General features: G+C 40.2%; 1 protein-coding gene across 6 annotated transcripts in view; it reads right to left on the bottom strand.

Moving 5' to 3' along the window:
- WFS1 (wolframin ER transmembrane glycoprotein) overlaps positions 1 to 5,455 on the bottom strand; it is a 33,683-nt gene extending 28,228 nt beyond the window's left edge. Inside the window, exons 1-2 of one of the 6 annotated variants that reach the window (XM_071556832.1) lie at positions 5,234 to 5,455; positions 2,917 to 3,090 (exon numbers count right to left, since the gene is read on the bottom strand). In XM_071556832.1, the coding sequence (XP_071412933.1) occupies positions 2,917 to 3,085 (169 nt within the window). In that variant the 5' untranslated portion in view covers positions 3,086 to 3,090; positions 5,234 to 5,455. The other 5 variants (XM_071556833.1, XM_071556834.1, XM_071556831.1 and 2 more) reach the window with 5 other exon arrangements.
- Positions 5,456 to 21,371: the final 15,916 nt, after the last annotated feature.

The following is a 21,371-nucleotide window of genomic DNA, read 5'->3' as shown; positions in this document are numbered from 1 at the left end:
CTGTGGCAGTGCTTGGTCACCCACAAATCAAAAAACAAAAAAGTGTTTCCTGATGTTCAGAGGGAACCTCCAGAGTTTCAGTGTGTGCCCATTGCCTCTGGTCCCGTCCCTGGGCACCACTGGAAAGAGCCTGGCTCTGTCTTCTTTGCATCCTCCTGTCAGGTATTTATGTACATTGGTAGATCCCCCTGAGCCTTCTCTTCTCCAGGCTCAATAGCCGCAGCTCTCTCAGCTTTCTCTCACAGGAGAGATGCTCCAGGCCCTTCCTCATCTTAGCTGTCCTTTGTTGAACTCAATTTATGCCTCTCTTGTACTGGGAAGCCCAGAACTGCATCCAGCACTCCAAATGTGGCCTCACCAGTGCTGGTGGAGGGGAAGGAACTCCCTCCATCTGTGGGGCAATGCTTTGACTACTGCAGCCCCGGATTCCAGTACCTTTCTTTAGGGGAAGGGCACACGGGCATGTGGTAGATGGGCCCAAGATAAAACTGCCTTTCAAGATAACTGAGATGTACATTGTACATCTGCCATTCTCTAATGTAAATCACAGATGATTAAAAAATAAATTACAAATTTAAGTTTGTATAATTTTGTGCAAGAACATTTAAGTCATCATTAAAGAGCAGCATTCTACATATTTGATAATGTTTATTGAGATGGCTTTCTGTACATCAGTGTGCTGGTCTTTTCTGTCCTCTTTCACTTCACTCACAGCCCTTCCCAGAACATCTGTTCTAGTGCATACTTCCTTTCATACAATCAAACCACAGCATGCCATGGCTAAGAGAGCAAATTGTTTGCTACTCATAGACCTATCACCAACTGGAATGTTATTTATTGATAAAAGTTCCAGTGATTCCAAAGAATACCCTCTCCATCAGTTCAAGTATTTTGAAAATTGATGAAGTGCCAATTTGCTGTTTGAGACATCACTTTCTTCATCTTTGTTTTCATACTCACATGCATCTCTATCTCTATGAATTTGTATTACTATTTGCACTTCTTTCTGAAGTCCTGGTGACCAGTGCTGTTGTGGGTGGAAGAAAAATTCTCTAATTCCTTTCTTTTTTAAAAGTTTTCAGTTCTAGAAACTGTTAGCATTACGATAAATGGCATAGCTCTAAAACAACCATAAAAGAAAATGCTGTATTAAATGTTGTTGAAGACTCGTGCATCTAAATCCACTAAAATCTTGGTTGTTAGCAACTCCAGCATGACACAATGCCAATGCTGGCTCATTCTGCTGCATTAAACACTTGCATATATTAAGACAGGCATGGAAAGGGCAATGACATTGGCAAAAGGCACCAATAATATTTTAATGGGCAGATATTTAAAGCAATCAAGGATGAATCACAATTGAAATGGAGAAATACATCATTGCTCAAAAGTCCTCTTTTATAGGGGCACAAGTAAGAGCGTCTGTAATACAAAACCACATAAGTAGGGATCCTTAGTAAATACACAGGCCTGTGAATAGAACTAAGACAAAATCAGTATGATTTGACAAGTCCAGTATGTGTAGGGTAAGGAAATCTCCAAATTAGCCAGAGAAGAATACCTGACATAAGCTATGTGCAAAACACCACTAAAAACCTTGTATTAATTTTCAGAATCTTCCATGAATTGGAGCACCAGTAACAGAAACCTACGCATTGCTCTTTCAAATCATGTTGTAACTAAGTCTGAGATAAAATCACATCATATTCCTATGATAGTTGCTATTCTTTCCCTCTTGAAGCCTATTAAGAAACTGGAGAATGAAGAAAGAAAACATCCTGTTAGCACTGATTCCAAATTAATAATGTAATTAATATTAGAAGTGTCAAGTCTCTCCAGTATCTCAATTCTTTTACAGGTGGGCTAGATGACAAAATTGGTAATGATCACTGAGGAATGTTAGAGATTCAGGTATCTTAAAAAAACCTTCCTCCATCTGGAATGTGCCTTTTAGCAACAAAGAACCCAGAAGGTTCCAACAGTCAATTTTGAATCAGATGCATACAATAGATGTGCTAACACAGCCACAGTATTGGCTCAAACTATGTGCAGAGCTCAGCTGCATCTGATGTGTGCCACATAGATATTCACATATTCAATAATTTTAAACTCTTGGACAGCCTTACTACCTTCAACAGAGTGACTCATATTTGTGAGTCTAAGGACATGCACACAAGCAGTTTTACAAACAAAAGTCCAATTTTAAAGAAAGTTAAAAAGCAGTAATTTTGATAACTTTGAACATAAGACTGTGTTGCACAAGTGTAAGACTACAAACTGAATTTAAAACTGGAGCTCAGCACCTAAATACAGGAGCCAGATATTTTTTGGTTTGCATTTTGTAGGAGACAATTTCTCTCATCCCATCAGTTTCCACAATCTTTGAAACCCAGTGGTTTCAGAGTGAGGGGAAGAAAATAAATTATCATTCTGCCTTTCACAGTGTATCATGATTGTAAATCCAAGTTCTTACCTGACTGCTAATATTAACTTCAATTCTAGTTTCATATATCATATATTCATAATTCCCTCAGTTTACAGTACAGTAGTATCTATGCATCCACATTAGAATTCATATTAAAGCTATAGTCAGTAAGTGGTCTAGCCAAATAAAGAAATTAAAAAAACAGTAGTAGTATAATAAATTTAATTTAATTCTTCCTGCCAATTTTTCAAACAAACCTCTTTCCTATTACTCTGTACATTTATAAAAAATTGGATAGGAAAATCTGAAATGTACCAAGTAAGCTGCAGAAGAAAAGTCTCTTGCACAATAACAGGTTAAAAGAAATTGGAGAAACTTATTTTCCTACTTTATAGTGTCAGTTCAAACAGAGATTAGAACACACATATACACAATAATCTCCCAGTGTTTAACATAAGCCAATTTAGCATAAAGATTGCTTTCATACTTACCATTTTTTTCAGTTTTCTCCCTGTTATGGGAATGGCCAGGAACAGAAGCTGCAGGATCTTCTGAAGATGTGTTCTCACTGAGGCCCACGGGAGCAGCATTGAGCTGGGATCTTCCAAGATGCAGTTGGGGGTGAGAGGGGCTTGAGGAAGGATCAGGAGCTGAATTCATTTTAACTGACAGAGAAGAGAATAATGATTAATTATCAGATAGTAGGGTCACAATGTAAAAACCCAAGTAAAAATTTAAAATCTGAATGTATTTGTATAATTAGTTGAACAAAAAGCCTAAAAAAGGACAGGAAGGCAGACAGCAACTTAAAGATCTATTTATACATTCTTAAGTAACTCCAAGCATGGGCAGCAATTGTTGAATAAGATTGACCATATACACAGCACTGTGCCAGAATAGGGACTGTCTTTTTCCTTAAAATTGATTTTCAAATGTAAATAAATGCTAAAATGAATTAATCCTTAAATGCTGCATATAAATAACTTACTTGAGTCTAATGTTCTACTTACACATGCAAGAAATAAAGACTAGCCCCTAAATTTTTACAGACATGTCTATAACAATAGAAAAATTCACTTTACATCAAAGGTCTGGTTAACTGACATCACCTAATCAGGTGATAAGAGTAAGACAAGAAAGATAAGAAAGCAAAAGGGAAGAAGATGTAGAACTTTCCATGGAAAATAAGAAGGGGCACACAACCAAGGCTGCTCTTCATAGATATTTCTAAATGAAATACACACAGACCAAAATAAGCTTACTTTATTTACTACTGCATCAATTTTTTTTAAATTGTATTTACATGCCACATTAAGGCAGGGAGGAAATGGCCTTATAGCTGCTTACAAGAAAAGGCCTTTTAACTGTAAGCCCTCTTCTAAAGAGTGAAGGGATCTCTGTTCATTAATGAAAAGTTCCTTAAGCAACTGAACTGTAATAAAAGTGCTCACTGAAAGTTTAGCTTTAACAAGACAGAAGTAGCAAGGTAAGCATATATACCACACAGCAACATATAGTAACTTGCTGCTTAAGAACAACTTCTCAAAAGTCGAGCAACTTCCCTAAAGTCAAGCAACTTCCAAGGAGCATTGCAGGTGTCTGGCCACAAAACTATAGTTTTGTGAATGAATTCAGAATACTGACCTGAAGATGTCCTTGCAAGGATGAAAGCAGTATAGCTAAAACCAAAGACACTGCTTAACTTCAGTTACTACTTAGCTCAGGCTACAATTTTTTCCACTTTAAGAACACTAAAGTCAAGATGGGATGCTAAAAGTGCCAATAATATTACCACTGCAAAACATATTCTTTTAATTTGACCACTTGGTTGCCAAAATTAAATTTCCCTAAAATATTTTACTGATTTAAGTAAATGCATTTGTGTATTATGTTTCTACGCCAAGTTATAAATAAACCAAGACAGTTCAGCTCAACCTTCAAACAACCCTCGGAAAACACAGAGATTAAAATACCTTCCCAATAAACCAGCGTGAGTATTTTTAACCCTTGTACAATCACAAAAGTTACTTTGCCTCCAGTTTTTCACTTGACCTTAGCGCTTTGTGAGAGGAGCCAGCGGGCCGCGAGGGATGCGCGGGGTCCGTGTCCGGCCCTTCCAGCACAGGCTGCGGGACCCGGCGGGGCGCAGGAGCCCACCCGGGTCCGTGTCCGGCCCTTCACGCACAGGCTGCGGGACCCGGCAGGGCGCAGGAGCCCACCCGGGGCGCGCCAGCCGTGGGAACCCTCCCGTCCCGCCCGCCACTCCGCGCCGGTCCTACAGAGGGCACCGCCAACTTTCCGTCCCGCGGGCTTTGGCTCCAGCAGAAACCAGCCCTTGGATCTGATTTGAGGATTTCTTCTGAAAGTCTGGGAATGCGAGGCAGGGCAAGGCTTTCGGGAGCGCGAGTCTGCTCTCAAGCCGGGGGCTGCCCCGCCCCGCCCGAGCTGCGCTGCGCTGCTGGCGGTGACTCCGCACCCGCCGCCGGGCCGGGAGTACTCGAGCGCGCTCGGCCTCGCTCCCCGCCGGGGCCGGGAGTGCCGAGGCGGTGCTGCCTCCCCGGAAGGCCGGAAAGCCACGGCAGGGGCCGGGAAGGGCCCGACAGCTCGGGCCGTCCCGCAGCGGTCCCGCCCCAGAAGCTCACCCAGCCCTGCAGGGCGAAGTCAGCACCGCGGCTCGCCCGATAACACCCTCCCCTGCAGCTCCGCAAGCAGCCGGGCACCGACTGGGGGTGTGCAGGGAGCCCGCAGCCCTCGGGGGCGGCCCCGGCCCGCCCATCGGCCGCGGCCCCCTCCCCTCCCCTCCCGTACCTCCCCGCGGTGCGAGGGGCGGCGCGGCTGCCACTCACCGCCCGCCACTCACCGCCCGCCTCTCTCGGGGCCGCCGGGGCAGGGCGGGGGTGGGGGAGGAGGAAGAGGTGGTGGCAGCTGCCTACGGAGGGCGGCAGTGGCAGGCAGCGTGTTGTGTGCGGTGTTCCCCGGCGCGGCGGCTCCGGGCGGGCACCGGTCCCATCCACTCACCGCCCGTGCGGAGCGGAGCGGAGTCCCGGAGGCGGCCGGGGCGGGCTTGGTTAGCTCCACAGTGGCAGGCTGGGAAGCGGGGGCGGTGCCGGTGCCCGGCCAGGCCGTTGCGGCCACAGCGGTGCGGGGTGCGGGTACAGCCCTGCCCAGGAGGCGCCGGCGAAGGGCCCGGTGCGGGTGCACCGGGAGCGGCAGCGGCCGGAGGCGGCAGCCGGGTGTGTTAGCCCGCACGTTCCCCCATCGCAGCTCCTCCGTACAGGACAACAGGAGCGAGGGGAGGGGGGGTACGGGCAGTAACAGAGTACCTAACTCTTCCTGTGTTACTACTGCTACAAACACCTGCACTTCTGCCCCTTACGTGGAAAGCTCCTCGGCTGGAAGCGAGCTTTAATCTTACCTATAAGTGTTGCTGTTGTATTGATAGTAAACTTACTACTTTTTAGAAATAATACATTGCTTTCTATTTGCGAGCTACTTAAATAAGTCAAGGTCACAAGTCATGGCACTTTGAACAGCTTCTAGTTAAACCCCACAACTCACAATCAACCTATAAATTCAAAATAGGAGATTAGATTTAAACTTCAGTCATTCATGTAAGTGGCTTTATTGATTTTCACAAGTTCCAAGTTTGTAGCAGATCATGGGCAGCTATAATGTATTTCATTTTTTTAAATGTCAGACCCCACTTCTTGGTGTCACTGCATGATGGGGTTTTTTTAATCCTCAAACAAAAACATGGCCCCTACTGGCCTCATCATTTCCTTGCCTTGGAAGTCATGAGAAAATTCTAATTTTTATCTAAAATAAGTTTAAACAAACATGAAGTTAAACACCTGTCTACTTCAAATTAAACAATTTACAACCCCCCCCCACATTTACTTTTAAGATCATTTGCAATCTGAATGTAACATGGTTTCATTAGGAACATGCAATGCCTGCCTTGTGTTAACTGTTTAGTTGTTTCTTTAGACTGATAGTATGACTTAACTCTGATATGACAAACTGCTGCTACAATCTGCTTCCCCTTCTCTTCGCATTTCCTTCAAGATATTATTTTATACAATCTATTTGATATTTAGTGGGTGTGTGTAATGGATGTAACGTGCTTTGGGAACAGGTGGAAATGAGGGTGGTAGCTGGAAAAGTACTTTAAAAGGAAGTGTGAAATAAAGCCTCCTCTGCTGTTTGTGCCTGCACCTTTCCAACCCAAGGCAAGTCACACATGGCATGAGCCATTCTGGAGGAGCTCAGTTCAAGGGTGAAACTGCCACACTGACTACTAACCTGCTTAACAGTGAGACTGGATGTAAAGTACATTCTGTGTGATCCTACATTGAAGATGCACATTAGTGCCTCTGCTGAATTTGTTCGAGTCCTTACCTGAGGCCAGTTAAACCTTTGCAGTAAATGAATTGTCACATTCACTTTATATACTCATGTACATGTTATATCAATACAGATAATGTTACTGGGAGTAAATCAAACTTGGACATAATGGGAGTTTCCATTACCAACTTCACTGGTTTCACTTTGTCTTTACTTCATCACAGATGATGAGTTTCCATTTGGTATTATCACAGTTGCGAATTGTTACAGCTGCAGAGAAGAAACATGGAAATCCTGTGATAACTTGGCACAGCACCATCTTAAATTTCCGGTATGACTTGTCAAATCAGTAGGATGGTTGAGGTTGGAAGGGATCTCATGAGGGCAGCTGCCCTTGCCCCCCCCACTCATGCAGAACCTGGGCTGGTTGCCCAGGACCATGTCCATATGGCTTTTTAAAAGAGTATCTCTAAGATTGGAGATTCCATCACTTCCCTAGACAGCCTGTGCCAGTGCTCAGTCACCCTCCCAGATGGTGAGAGGGAACATCCTGTGTTCCCTTTTGTGCCCATTGCCTCTGGTCCTGTCACTGGACACCACTGGGAGGATCCTGGTTCCATCCCCTTTGCATTCTCCCTTCAGGTATTTATGTACATTGATATATGCCTGTGCCTTCTCCTCTCCCAGCTGAACCGTCCCAGCTCTTTAAGCCTTTTCTCATAGGAGAGATGCTCCAGCCCTTTAATCTTAGTGGCTCTTTGTTGGACTGACTCAGTATCTCCATGTCTCTTGTACTGCGAGACTAGAACTGGACACTTGCTTAACTGCCTGAGGTTCCTGTCAGCCTAGATAAATAAACCCCTATTGCAACAAGAATAAAATAAAAAGTTTGCAGTTAGCTAGTTTCTTTTTGTATTACAGAATCAATAATCCTTTTATAAACATTTTGAAGGTTTAGAGAGTGATTTTGTTTGATTTTAGCTGATTTCTATAAGCACTGTTTACTCAAGAGATGATGAAATGCAGTAGAAATGACTGCCTGAACGTCTGAGATACAGTATTGAGATACAGGCTGAAATTAACTGCTTTTCTATAGAATCATCATTTAGTTCTAGAAATATACTTGGGATATCTAATGATCTAAGTAACTCGTATGTTGCCTCTGTTAAACTGCATGTAATATAAACTGACATTTTCACATTCTGTTATGAGGTTTGTATTTCAACATCTAGGCATGTGTTTAGTATTGAAATGTTTAAGAAAAGTCTGCCTTTTATAACAGCAAAGGATCATGCTAAGCATTATTTATTTAAATACAACATTTTGTTACTGAATCAATCAATTCAAACTGATTTATGTGTCATATTACTCAAATGACATCATACTTAAAGTGTTGATGACAGACAAGTAGTTTGTCATCAGTCCAGGGGAAAAACTATTTAATCAGACTTGGTAAATGAAGAGAGAAAACAGTGATCATCCAAGAAGTCAGGCCTGCATGAAGTATGATTCATTCCAATGCATAGCCTTCAGCTCCCTATGTTTGTCACTGATTATGACTCCATTTCTTCAGTACACTCCGAAACAGATTTGGTGTAGTTACTTTGGGTGTTTTTGGGATACTGTTAATCCCAGATAAAATCTTGTCAGTGGTGCTCTTGTAAGAGTAAGAAGACCTGAAAAATTCATAGAGAAATGCCATCTGCATCCTCAGTAGTTATGAAAGGAAGTGCATTATGGAAATGGAAATATCTGAGCAATGCTAAGTAACCTGTAGTAAATCAGTCTCAAAGATCATCTCCTTTTTTTTGCCATGCCTTACTAGTTAAGACAAGTGCAATTTCAAAATAATAGGTTTTGTTGTTTATTGTTACACCCATTTTAACAGTGTATTTTAATTGATGGAAGCATTACATCACCATACTATTAGTGCAACAAAAGATACAGCGTCCTTCATGAGCAGCTAGGTACTGTTGTTTCATTAGACTAAGGAGCAAAGTGAAAATAGATTTTTTTTATTTCTTATTTTTTAAGGCAGTGCATAATCTAAAGTGACAGTTATTTTCTGTCAGAAAGAGCACAGTACATTAAGCATGCTGAGAAAAGGGACATAGAATCTGAAGAATCAAGAGTATAATGTGAGCAACTAAGATGTCATTGCCATTTGGGATGGACATACAGTGGAAAAAATTAATGAAAGATGAGCGTGGGAGGAAATGGAACAAAACCCACAAGAATGTGGGTACAAAAAAAAGGTAAAAATAGGAACTGATTTTGTGAAGATGATGATGGAGAATCTTCTTCCCAGATCTGCTTATTAAATATGCCTCTGCCACCTCAGGGTTGGAGTAGCTTTTGTGTAAGTACCTGTTTTCATGTGCTAAAGTGTGTAGGGCAATGTGAACATCATTCCCTATCCTGTTCTTTTAACCTCTCTTTATTCCAGTGTCCTTGTGCCAAATGCTTTTTGGATGGCAGCACAAAAATATTGTTCATAATCACAGCTTTATATAAAAACGCATCACTCTCATTTTCCCATTAGCTGTCTCAGCTATGAGAAAAGGGTATAAACATTTTCCTTTTCATGAATACCTACACTATAGGAAGCTGCGACTTATGTGGCACTGGATGTTCAGTTTTGCACTTACTGCTCAGCTGTCTTTTCTAATCATGGACATGCACTGTGAAAGATGAAAAGTTTTTAAAAACGGGCAGAGATACAGCCATGTTCACACAGGTAATAAGTAAGGCTGTGAAGGTCTGACACAGCAGCTATTGAGAGGTAAGCCCTGGGTTGGATGCATTCCCTGGAACAGGAAACTCCTCTTCCACTTCCTTGGATGTTCCAGGTGTGTTCTATTCAGTTTCACTCCGAGGCAGCTACTGACTTCATTTCTAATCCACAGTACAGTCAGCACCTGAATCAAAGTTGTACTGTTCTGCTACTGTCTAGAGAAAATGGGGCAGTTTTCCTAGAGGGAAGGGATAGTACTGCAGTGTTTATAGACAAAAACCCAGCAGTAAGCATCAACAAAGTCTGGAACTTTTATCTTGAATCAGTTTGGTGTTTCCAGAGATTAAATTTGGTGTAAAATTAAACTGGACATACTTAAGCACTGAGGATTTCTTGATAGAAATAACTTCTTAGTCTACGTTTTGTAAATAGTTTGTCAGTAAATGAAGCTGCATTAAGTAGTACTGTGGTCCCCCTCAAGCAACATATTTAACATAGATGGCTTCATATCAACCTTTAAAATTGGAAAGTATGCCACAAATTCCTTCTGTAAATTGATCCAGCAGTGTTTCTGCCATTGCAAGTCGAGCTTTTTCTTTTGGTCACAGTGACCTCTAGCGTGAATGGATGAGACAAGTCAGTGCGATCAAAGGCAGTGCTCATAGAACTGTGTGAGTGTTCATACTGAAACCTGGGTAAGGGGACAGATATGTGCCATCTGTTGACTGTGTGACACACTGCTGCAAGCATGCAAAATATGAACAAGAAACCATGAAACTAAAAACATTCCCTCAGGCCTACCAAATAAAGAATTTAAAGATCTTTCATTTCTGTGCAATTTTGACCAGATTTTTCTTTATCAAAAACTCCAGGTAATTTTCAGTATTCCCAAGTGCAAGAGGTTGCTTTTACTTTCTGAAGTCTTGCACTGGACTTTGTATGAGGGATATAAATCAGTGTACAGATTCTCCAATTCCCGACACCAGTATAATTAGGAATTACCCTCAATATATCACATGCATTTTCTTCAACCAATAATACTGGAGTGACCATTTCCTTCCCCTCTTCTGCAGAACAATTTGAATGAATTAAGGGGACAAACAAAAAGCCCTAAAGCAAAAGTTTTGGGGTTTTTTTTGTTTGGTTTTTTGTTGTTTTTTTTGTTTGTTTGGTTGGGGGTTTTTTTGTTTTTTTTTTTTGTTTTTTTGTTAGTTTTGGGGGGTTTTTTTTGTTTTTTTTTGTTTTGTTTGTTTCAGAAAGTGAAGGAGGTCATTATAGAAAATAAGATAGCAAGAAATGTTCCTGATGGTTGGCAGTGTTAAATTGGTATTTAAAGAGAATTTAGCTCTGGAATGAGCTAATTCAATCCCTTGCTACTAAGAATTAAAGCTATAAGCACCTTCTTGCATTTCAAGAGGAAGTAGTCTCAGGCTCACTTTGGACAAATAGAAATGACAATTCTTTTTTCAGACAAATTTACATGGCTTGAAATAAAAAGTGTCAGTAATTTGCAAAAGACACTAATAATTATTTCCATAAAGTACTTCTGTTCTTTCCAGGATTCCATCTGCTGCACAGCAGCAAACATAGACATGTAGACACAAAATATTACATATAAATTTCTGTCTGAAAAACTGCCTTGCTACATGTCAGTTTCAGGCACGTCTAATGTAAAAGAATTTTGTAATAGAGATTGTGCAGAATTTAATTAAGGTTTTAAAACTGTGCAAAACTGTCACATTGAAAATTTAATTTCTGGCAAGAAATATACGCTAATAGTTATGTCAGATCAAATTCTGTCATATTTTGGCTTTCAGGATTTTAGTTAGGAAGCAGGACTTGCCATGGTAACCATTTCATAGTGTTCCATGTTCAGGTAAGGTGAATTCTCTTTGCACACTCATAGAATCCTAGAATGCCCTGGCTTGGAAGGGACCTTAAAGATCATCTATTCCAATTCCCCTCCCATAGGCAGGGATACCACCCACTGTATCAGGTTGCCCAGGGCCCCATCCAACCTGGCCTTGAACAATTCCAGAGATGTGGCATCCACAACTTCTCTGGGCAAACTGTTCCAGTGCCTCACCAACCTCCGAGTAAAGAACTTCTTCCTAACATCTAACCTAAATCTCCCCTCTTTTAGTTTAAAACTATTCCCCCTTCCCCCTTGCTGTCACACAGCACTCCACATGGGGTCTCTGGAGGGCACAGTAGAGGCATAAAAATCCCCTCCCTTGACCTGCTGGCCTCCTGTAGCTCAGGATGCGGTTGGCAATCTGGGATGCAAACACAAACTGCTGGGGCATGTCTGGGTTTTGGTCCACCCCTAAGTCCTTCTCTGTAGGGCTTCTCTAAATGAATTCTCCCAATCTGGACTCATGTCTGGGATTGCCCTGACAGCGGTGCAGCACCTCAGACTTGGATTGTTGAAATCATGAGAATCTCATGGGCCCACCTCTCAAGCTTGTCCAGATACCACTGGATGGGCATTCCCTTCTTCCATTCTGTCAATGGCCCCACTCAGCCTGTTGTCATGTGCCAAGGGTGCACTGAATCCTGCTCTCGAGGTCATTCATATTCAAAAGCACTAGTCCCACTCATTCTGAAATATGGCAAAACAGGGAGTCTTTCTCTTTCCAGAAAGAAAAACTGCTTCCCAGCATAGCCAGAGCTATGGCAGAGGGAGTGGGGAGGAAGAACAATGTAACAGAAGATGCAGGAAGTCTGCTGTAAGCAAGAATCTGTAGAAAATACATGCACTTTATGAGCTTAATTAACACCAACATAATTCAGAAAACTGCATTTGCTCACACAAAAGCTGTTTAGATCCACAATTGAAGAAGGAAGGAAAGGTCCCTGAATGCAGCCAGGGGAAATGAGTGCAGCCAAAATCAGTGAAAGGGCTGGAAGGCATGTTCTGTGAGGAGCAGCTGAGGGCACTAGGTATGTGTCATTTGGAGCAAAGGAACCTGAGGGGTGACCTCACTGCACTCTCCACAGCTGTTCGGCTCCATCCTAGAACACTTGTTCTGACATCAATCAAAACAATAAGATTTCAAGTAGACCTCTGATGTAGTGCATTTGCATATGCAAATGACCCTGGTGGACATGCTCTATAAATTGCTTATAGACAGGTGAATGGCCGAATAGCAGGTCTCAGAGGGTTGTGATCAGTGGGACAGAGTCTAGTTGAAAACCTGTCAGTAGTGGTGTCTCCCAGGGGTCCAAACTGGGTCTGGTATTGTTTAACTTATTCATCAATGACTTGGTTGAAGCAGTAGATGCCTCTTCAGCAAGTTTGCTGATGACACAAAGGTGGGAGGAGTGGCCAATACCCCAGAGTGCTGTGCAGTCCTTCAGAAGAATCTCGACAGGTTGGAGGGATGGGCACACTGCTTCGCATCTGACATTGCAACAGGCAAGGGGAGCTTCGTCCACAGCTGAACTGCAGGGAGATGGTCCAACACCCTCCTGTCCTTTCCAGAGCCTCTCTGGCACTGGCTCCTGGATTCCCCTCACTCACAAGCTCACTTTGCATCACCCCATTCTGCAGCCCAGAGCAGGACTGCACCCTCTCCTCCCCACATCACTCCCACTCCAGGCAGTGTCATTGTCATTTTCCCATCCAACTCACACTGGCCACAAGAACGAAAGGCTTGGGCCTTTTTTTCCCTTTTTTTTCTCCCCAAATCAATGACCACAGTGTGATGAAAAGAACAAGTGCTTCTGATTGATCAAACTGATAGTTTAATTTCCACCTGCTGAAAGGACACCAGCAGAGTCCAGCACAGATGGGCAGACAGACCTGAATACAATTAAATACAGAAAAATTTGAATTATATACAAGAGGACATAAATTTAAATGCACAAAAAATGTCTTTATATCACCTATCAGTTATTGCCAATGTGAAACATCACTAGAACTCAAATATATTATATTTAACAGGAGAAAACCAAAACTGTGATGAAATGGCAATTGTGCATTGAATCTTCAGAGCACCAAACCCATGACATTTCCTCCCCAAAATCCAACTGAGACTGTCCTGGGAAAGGACTTACATATAAATCTACTTAAATAGAAATGGGATGATATCGTCTGTGTGTTTCTTCTGACGTTTATTTCAAAGCCTTTCATGCAAGCACATTGACCGAAATGTGAAAAGAAAGTGAAGTGCTAAGGAATTATTAAATGGAGAATTTCAGAATTATTATCTGCAAATTTCACATTAATTGTTAGTTACATAAAATAATACAGAGAAGAGGTTCAGTCAATTTAAAATGCAAATTCAAACCTCTGTTCTGTGGTCATTAGACTATTCCCAAAATCTTTTACATACAATTTTTCTACTACATATTTCATATATGTATATGCTAGTTCAGATTTTATTTATATGTCAGTACTCCAATCCTGTTGATTAACATCAAAAGCACTGGAATTTACTAACTTTAGCAGTGTCTCTACCTGACATTAAAAGGAGTGTAAGGACAAGCTGCAGCTCTTTAATAATGCTGTTTTGTCATAGCAAATGCAATCAACTAATTATGCTCAGCATGCCAGATGTAGTTAGACTGTATTCTCACAGAATAGTGTTGGTCAGTTTGAGCTATTTCAACATCTCCACAATCCTGTCTGTAACTAGTACATGGTACACACAAGGCTCCCACCAGGTGGCAATAATACTCTTCAGTCTTTAAAGCATTTGCTATTATTTTAGATGGTAGAAAGGTATGTTGTGTACTAACTAGAAAGAAAAAAAATGTGATTTATAATACGTTGATAGAAGATTATTTTCCTGAACTCTCAAGGTACAAACATTTACAGAAAGTCATTTTTTACTGGGAACAGACAGCAGCATGCTGGGCAACAGCCACTGTTGGGTTCTTAAAACAGCTCTTTCAGTATAAATACAGGTAACATATTCCATTTGGTTCCTAACAAAGTGAAATCATTTAAATTTGCCTTTTGATGAAACAGCAAAGAGCAGACACTGTGAAATGCTAATTTACTAGTGGGAGCTTAAACCTCACAGAAGTTTCACAATTCTAGCTCAAATGTAGACTGATTAATTTCACACCTTCAGCTACAAAATAAATGCTCTTTCTAGATTTAATCCAAATGTATTGCTGTAAGCACTACATGACTGTTATGTTCCTATCCTGTATTTCTGAAAGAGAAGAAACCTGCACACACACACTGTAAGACTTCTATCTGCCAGAAGTGGTGGACTTGCTGTGCACTCATTTTTCAGATGCTCTGCATATGGTCAGCAATCTTTGTACAACACAGTACAAACATGTGCAGAGTTGTGCACCTGCTTAGGCCAGCAGTACAAGTTCCATATGCTCAGGATTTCCAGATTGAAGCCAACATAGAGTTACTGGGCTGACAGCATCCATAAAGTCCCTGACCAGTGAGAAAAATCCTCAAATTTCTCCTACAAGAGTTTTTAGGAAGAGAAGGAGGGCATGTCTGAGTAAACCAAAAGATGTAACAGCTGTGGAATCTCAAAACTAGTTGCACAGTAGTTGACTTTTCAGTGTCTTGTCAGGCACAAACAGGAAGTGTGATCAGTTATTTTCTGGAGATCCCTAAATGTTAGAAGTTGTAAGTGCTCAAAATGATCTTCACAAGCAAAGAAGACATCATTTAATGAGTCAAGTAGACAGTCCTAAGGAAAGAGATGGAGACACATGCTACAAACTTTCTCACACAGAGGATGTGGTTTAGAACAAATGCACATTCTCAACAGTACATAAATAGGATTCACTAGGAATGTCTGATAATGATGTAACTAATTCACTGAAATGGAGATTATAGCAATTGTAAATAAAAAATATCCCTAAACTCTTGAAGTCAGGTATATGGTATCATATCAGACCTAGTACTGCATTAGTCCCCTTTAGTGATGCTATTGTTCTTTGTGACAAAATTGATCTCTACTAAAGCCAGACAATTTTTACATGAAATCCTGTATCAGAAAGAAAAGGTGATGAACTCCAAACTACTTTTCAAAAAGAAAAAAAAAGAAAAAACATGAGAAAAATGAAGCACATGCTACTGCGCTTTTACATATATATGTGTGCACTTTTACATATGTACATATCTAGATAAATTAATACTTTGTATCTACAGGACATAGAGGACATAGTCCAATACTAGATACATTCTTGAATTTTATCCTTCTTTTACACTATTCTGCCACCTATTAGAATGCAAATGAAGTACTTTTCCTGCCACCATCCTTCAGGAATGGTGCCCAAAAAGCGTGAGACAGCCTTAGCTGACTGCCACTAGTGTTGGAATGTCAGAAGCAAAACCTGCCCCAGTTCTTCAGGAACAGGCTGCTCCAGCATGGGTCCCCTCTGGGGCCACAAGTCATAACTCTTTTTCTTTATATGCTTATCACCTTTTATCCAGCTAAAAATGGCTGTTTCGAAAATGACTCAGTTCTTTCCAACTACCATCTGTTGTTGAGCTTGCGGCTGAAATTACCCAACGTTTATTTGTTCACAATGTTTGTTTACAAGACTCTTGGTCTGAAATTATTGCTGAATGCTTGTTTTCTTTACACAGCCCTAACTTAAGCCATCTTAACACATTAAAACTGGGAAAACTTCAACATTTTGAGAAGGCCAGGACATGTAGCATTCATCTAGACTGTTAGTCACTGACATGTCAGACTGACTCGCTCTGTGCACACTGCAGGGAGCACAGCAGAGATGCACTGTCATCTTGAATATGCCACCTCTCAGGTTCCAGAATGTTTTGCAGATGTATAGCAGTATTTAACTCTTTCCCAAAGTCTTTCAATATTTTTCCCTCTTCCAAGAATTTTCTTGCACAATATTTTGTTGTTAATTGTAAATCTAAACACATAGAAAACTAACAATTAAGGGTGAGGGGGAGAATGCTAAATGTCACCTTAGATAACAACCATATAAAAGAATTATGAATATTTTTAAAATTACTTTATTTCTCCAGAAATAAATACTTCTTGAGAAAAAAAAACTTGCTACAAATCAAGCACTATTTGGTGGGATGAGGAATCCAGTGAGAGAAGCCCACAGGAAGAATTGGAAGGAAGCTGGGTAGGCTCTCCTAGAATGGAAGATGGAAAGACAACAAGTAAGTTTTTTTAGAAGTTTTGATTCTATTTGTCTGTTTGGTTTCTGTTTTGTCCCTCTTTGTCCTTGTTTCCCCTTTGTTTTTCCCTATTTCCCCGGGAGCTCCTGATAGTGTGTACAAATGCAGTTGTAAACGTTAGAAAATATATATATTCTGATTTAATTCAGTTTATTTCAAGTTCTCAGTTTCTTTTCAGGTTTTTTTCTCTTTTTTTTTTTCTTCTTTTGCTTGAGAGAGTGGGGGGTAGGGGCGGGGGGGGAGGCGGGAAGGAGAAATTTCAGGGAAGGAGAAATTTTAAATTCTCAAGGCCAGACATCCATGCATGAATATTCCTGTTCTGACACAGGATTTCAGGGTTTCAAATTGCCACTGAAGATACATAAAGAACTAGTAGCCTTTTGAATTAGTGTGCCTCACTAGGTCTGTTCTACTGATGCTCTTTAATCCATGCCCCTCAACATTATTATCCATCTTCTAATAATTTCTTTTTTTTCTCTCAGAAGTGCTATGTTGAGTAAATCCATTCCAATAAACTGAGTTAAAGCATCAAACGCATCTTTACACTTAAAAATTCCTCTCTATAGCAAAAAAGATGCATAATTACACATTCTGTTTGGTAAGCATTAATTTGCCTTTTACACAGTTTTCATACACAAGTCCAAAGCCATTGTAATCTTGCTTTCCAGACAGATTCAGCACTGGAAGAGAAAGTTACACTGCAGGTTTGATAGCTCACATTCCAAAGTTGTAAAAAACACCTCCAAAAACACTTATCTCCTGGAAATGACATGCATTACAGTTTGAATTCTCTTTTCTTTAAGCACGTCAGTTTTTAAAATCCTTCCTTTAATAATTTCTTTGTTATATTTGTACTCATGCAGCCACAATTTTCTGGCTTTGAAGAGATAAATACCAACACTGAAGATGTGATATGTGTCCAACAGTGGTGGAGAAGAACTGGTATTTTAATGTCATGGGTTCTTTTAACAGTGAAGAGAAATACATCTGTACATTTTAAAGGAATCATGTCAGTGTACCTAGACATATAAAAATTCCAGCATTAAAACAAATTACAGGAATAAGCAAAGTTTAACAATTGAAGTGTTACAAAAGAGTAAAATCTTGCACTTTGGGAGGAATAACCACACTAACCAGCACAGGCTGAGGGTTAGTCAGCTGAAAAGCAGCTTTGCAGCATAAGGCCTGGGGACTGTGGTGGGCAACAAGACTGTGAAAGGCCAAAAAGATGGGACCAGAGCATCTTGCATATAAGGAGAGGCTGAGAGAGCTGGAGCTATTTAGTCTGGAGAAGAGAAGGGGTTCTTATCAATGCTTATAAATATCTGATAAAAGGATGTGAAGAACCCAGACTCTTCACAGTGGCGTTCAAGAGGAAATGGGCACAAACCGAAACACTGGAGGCTCCTCCTGGAAGCCTCTCAGCTATTTTAAGTTACTGAATTTAGCCAGTGCTAAATTGATTCTTCTGAAAGCACTGCTAGCAACTTGATGTGCATGGATAGATGTGTCCTACAGGATAGATATTATGTATATGACTGCAAGAAATGCACTGCCAAGTTAGTTTTCTTAGCCTCTAAACTTATTTTTTTAAGTGACTTATATTCAGATAAAAATTCACTTAAATATTATCAAAGAAGTTCAGTAAGTACTGCTTTCTAACAAGGTGCTCTTTGGTTATGAAGAGACCTGAAAAAAACAAACTCAAAACCTGCATGACCATTTATGTGTTCGACAAACAGGTCATTATTTCATTACCCTGCTTAGATGAAAAAAATACAGAACAGTGAAGACTGAAAGTATTTAGTAAAGTTGGAAGCTAATTTCCACTAAATTACAAGTAATTCAGACCCATTATTTGCTGAAAAGGGAAAACTGGCATCAAGGGTTATAAAGAGACTACTTTAAAGCTTTGAGAAAATCCTGATTCCACAGATAAGAAGGATTTTTTATGTGATGGGATTCTGTAAAAACATGTAATACAGGTGCATATGCTCAGTGAGTCCATTTCATAGATATGCACACACAGAACCCCTCTGTTGTCTGAGCAGCTTTGTTCTACAGTAATATCTCTTTCTCCATAATGAGAGAACGAGGGTTGTCTTCCTATCTAACAAGCTTTGCATGTAACACCTCTCAAGTGAACACAAACATGCTCCCAGGCTGGAATCAGCTAAGAACAGAACATGGGTTATCAGAAGACAAAGAGATCTCAACTGAAATGGTTCTTTATGGATGTTGGAGATCCGGGCAGTTATCTGAATGTGTGATGCAGGTTTATAGCTGAGATAGAAGAACAGAGAACAATGTGAGAGAAAAATGAATATTCCACAATAAAGCAGAGCAGCCAGGCAATCCATATTGCCTTTAAGCAGGACAGGGGATTGAGCTCAGTAAGCCACAATAGCTGCATCCATGAAAAGGCACCAGTTTCTTGGAAGAAACTGGTATCAGGACTGAATTGCTGCCTTCACTCGGGATTTGTGTTTACCGTTTTCTATAGCTCTGTTTCTTTATCTGCACAAGCTACTTAACTGCCTTTCTGAATGGCCTTAAGAATTGTTAAATAAGGCAAAGATTTAGAGAAAGTTACTATTGCTTATTAGGCAAAGTGATGTATTTGGAGAAAAGTCCATCCAAGCTTGTGGACACACAAACACTCCAGGTATTGTGAAACATTACAAAATCTGTGAGATATTAAACACTAGAAAAACCCATCTAAAAATTGACCTAATTTTCTTCATTAAGGACTTGTACTTACATCTGTTGCCATTTAAATTGTTCATACTAAGAATACAGAATTTAACATTAAAGGCTACAGTAATGACTGTACCACTTCTGCCCCCTCGGCAAAGCCACCAAAATCCCTCAAAGACCTACGCCAACAGTGATTCCTTCACAAAAAATTAATAAAATAAAAGCTCCAAAGACAAAAGAAATTAGGATGCAAGTAAAAGCAAAAGTACAGGATATATAACCTAAAAGGTCAGCAGTAGGTTGAAAAGCATGATTGTAGTCTTCTGTTATTTGCCCTCTAACCTTTGTATTCCTAATATCTTTCATCTTAGGTCCATGCACATTTAAGCAAATGCTTACAAGCCCCCATCAAGGCACTATCAGCTCTCTGGTTTATAACATGGCCATCCATTCCTCTCCACTGATAAATGCAGTAATAATGCATCAGTCACAGGTACAGTAAGAGATACACTTCTAAGATACACTTCCTAGAAATACTATTCCCAATGAACAAATAAATCATGTAATTCTGGCTTTCATCAAAAGGTACACATATATTTTCAACATGTGACAGAATCTGCAGTTTCCAGTTTGCATTTCCCTAGTTTCTGCAATATATTAACCAGAAGATACCATTACATTCTGCATTGAATTCAGATGTACTTTTTATTGATTACTTAGTCTTCAGAATGGAAATAGAATTTATCAACACAAAACAAACAAAATACAAAATTTCACGCAGTTCACTGCTGAGAATTGTCTTCAGTCAGTCTCTGCTGACTTCATTAACTGCAAAGGAAACTATTGAAAAGAATCACTATATGGTTACAAAAACACAGGACTGGAAGAGATTCAAACCCATTTCTCTAATCCTTCTCTCTCTATACTAAGGCAAGATGCATTTCTTTGCTGGAATTGATCCAGAAAAGATTAAATAAAATGACTCCTCACATTCAAAAACAATCTGCTACAGTTCTTCACTTATCTTACTGTTAGAATTGTTCCAATAGACTGAACCCCCCGCAAAAAACCCCAACCCAAACCAAACAAAAAACCCAAACAACCCAAGATAGAATTTAATACAGTATTTAATATTGTATGTTACATTTTATGCAGCTAATCTGTGATCTAGGATAGGTCAATAACAGGATGGATCAAGAAGCCAAAGAAGGACGAAGAATAACTGGCTGTATAGCAGTACATTGGGGATTACAGTAGATTAAAAAATGATAAATCACGAACGTCATTCTATTTCAGATAAAGGCAACTGCCACCATGGCATGTAAGGCATACAGGAGGTAATCCCTTACTACTCAGGATTGTAAGGCCACAGCTGCCACACTTCAAACCTGCTTTGAAAAGAGGAAAGAGGAAAATTTGGAAAGAGGAAAATTGCATGGATGACATCCAGCAGAAGGAGTGAGTGGTCAAAAACCTGGATGGAATCTAGGAAAAATGTGGGAAAATTAGTCTTTCAGCCTTGGCAAAGAGGATACTTCTAAATATGCAAAATCTTATGAAAAGATAATGCTTTTAGTGCACAGGGGGGATAGGGAAGGCAGTAATAACTTGTAGCATAGGAGATTTAAATTGGATATTAAAACTACAAGAACACTGTAGCAGGCCATCTGTGCAACCACCATCAGAGGACTTCTTTTCAGAGCAGAAAATACAAACTGCTATAAGAAATATCCAGGTATTAAGAATAGTGCTTCAGACAACAGGATAATTCAGAGATTCTATCAATATTTCATACAGCTTTGAGATTTTTATCAACATTCCTTTATTCTTCAGATGTAACTAATTTCTCAGCTTATCACACTCTGTTAACTACTCTTCTTTTAAAGAACGTTTTAGAAGATTCAGAACATTGGTATGTGTTCGATTCCATTTGAATGTTGCAATATATCACTTTTTCAACGTAATTTAGTTCATTTCCTTAATACTTCCTACCTCTGTAAATCTCACTAAGTTAACCTAAAATGGTT

This window comes from Pithys albifrons, chromosome 5 (genome assembly GCF_047495875.1).
Source record: "Pithys albifrons albifrons isolate INPA30051 chromosome 5, PitAlb_v1, whole genome shotgun sequence".
Lineage (NCBI taxonomy): Eukaryota > Metazoa > Chordata > Aves > Passeriformes > Thamnophilidae > Pithys > Pithys albifrons.
Note: the sequence above shows the minus strand (reverse complement) of the source record. Positions and strands in the feature narration are given on the sequence as shown.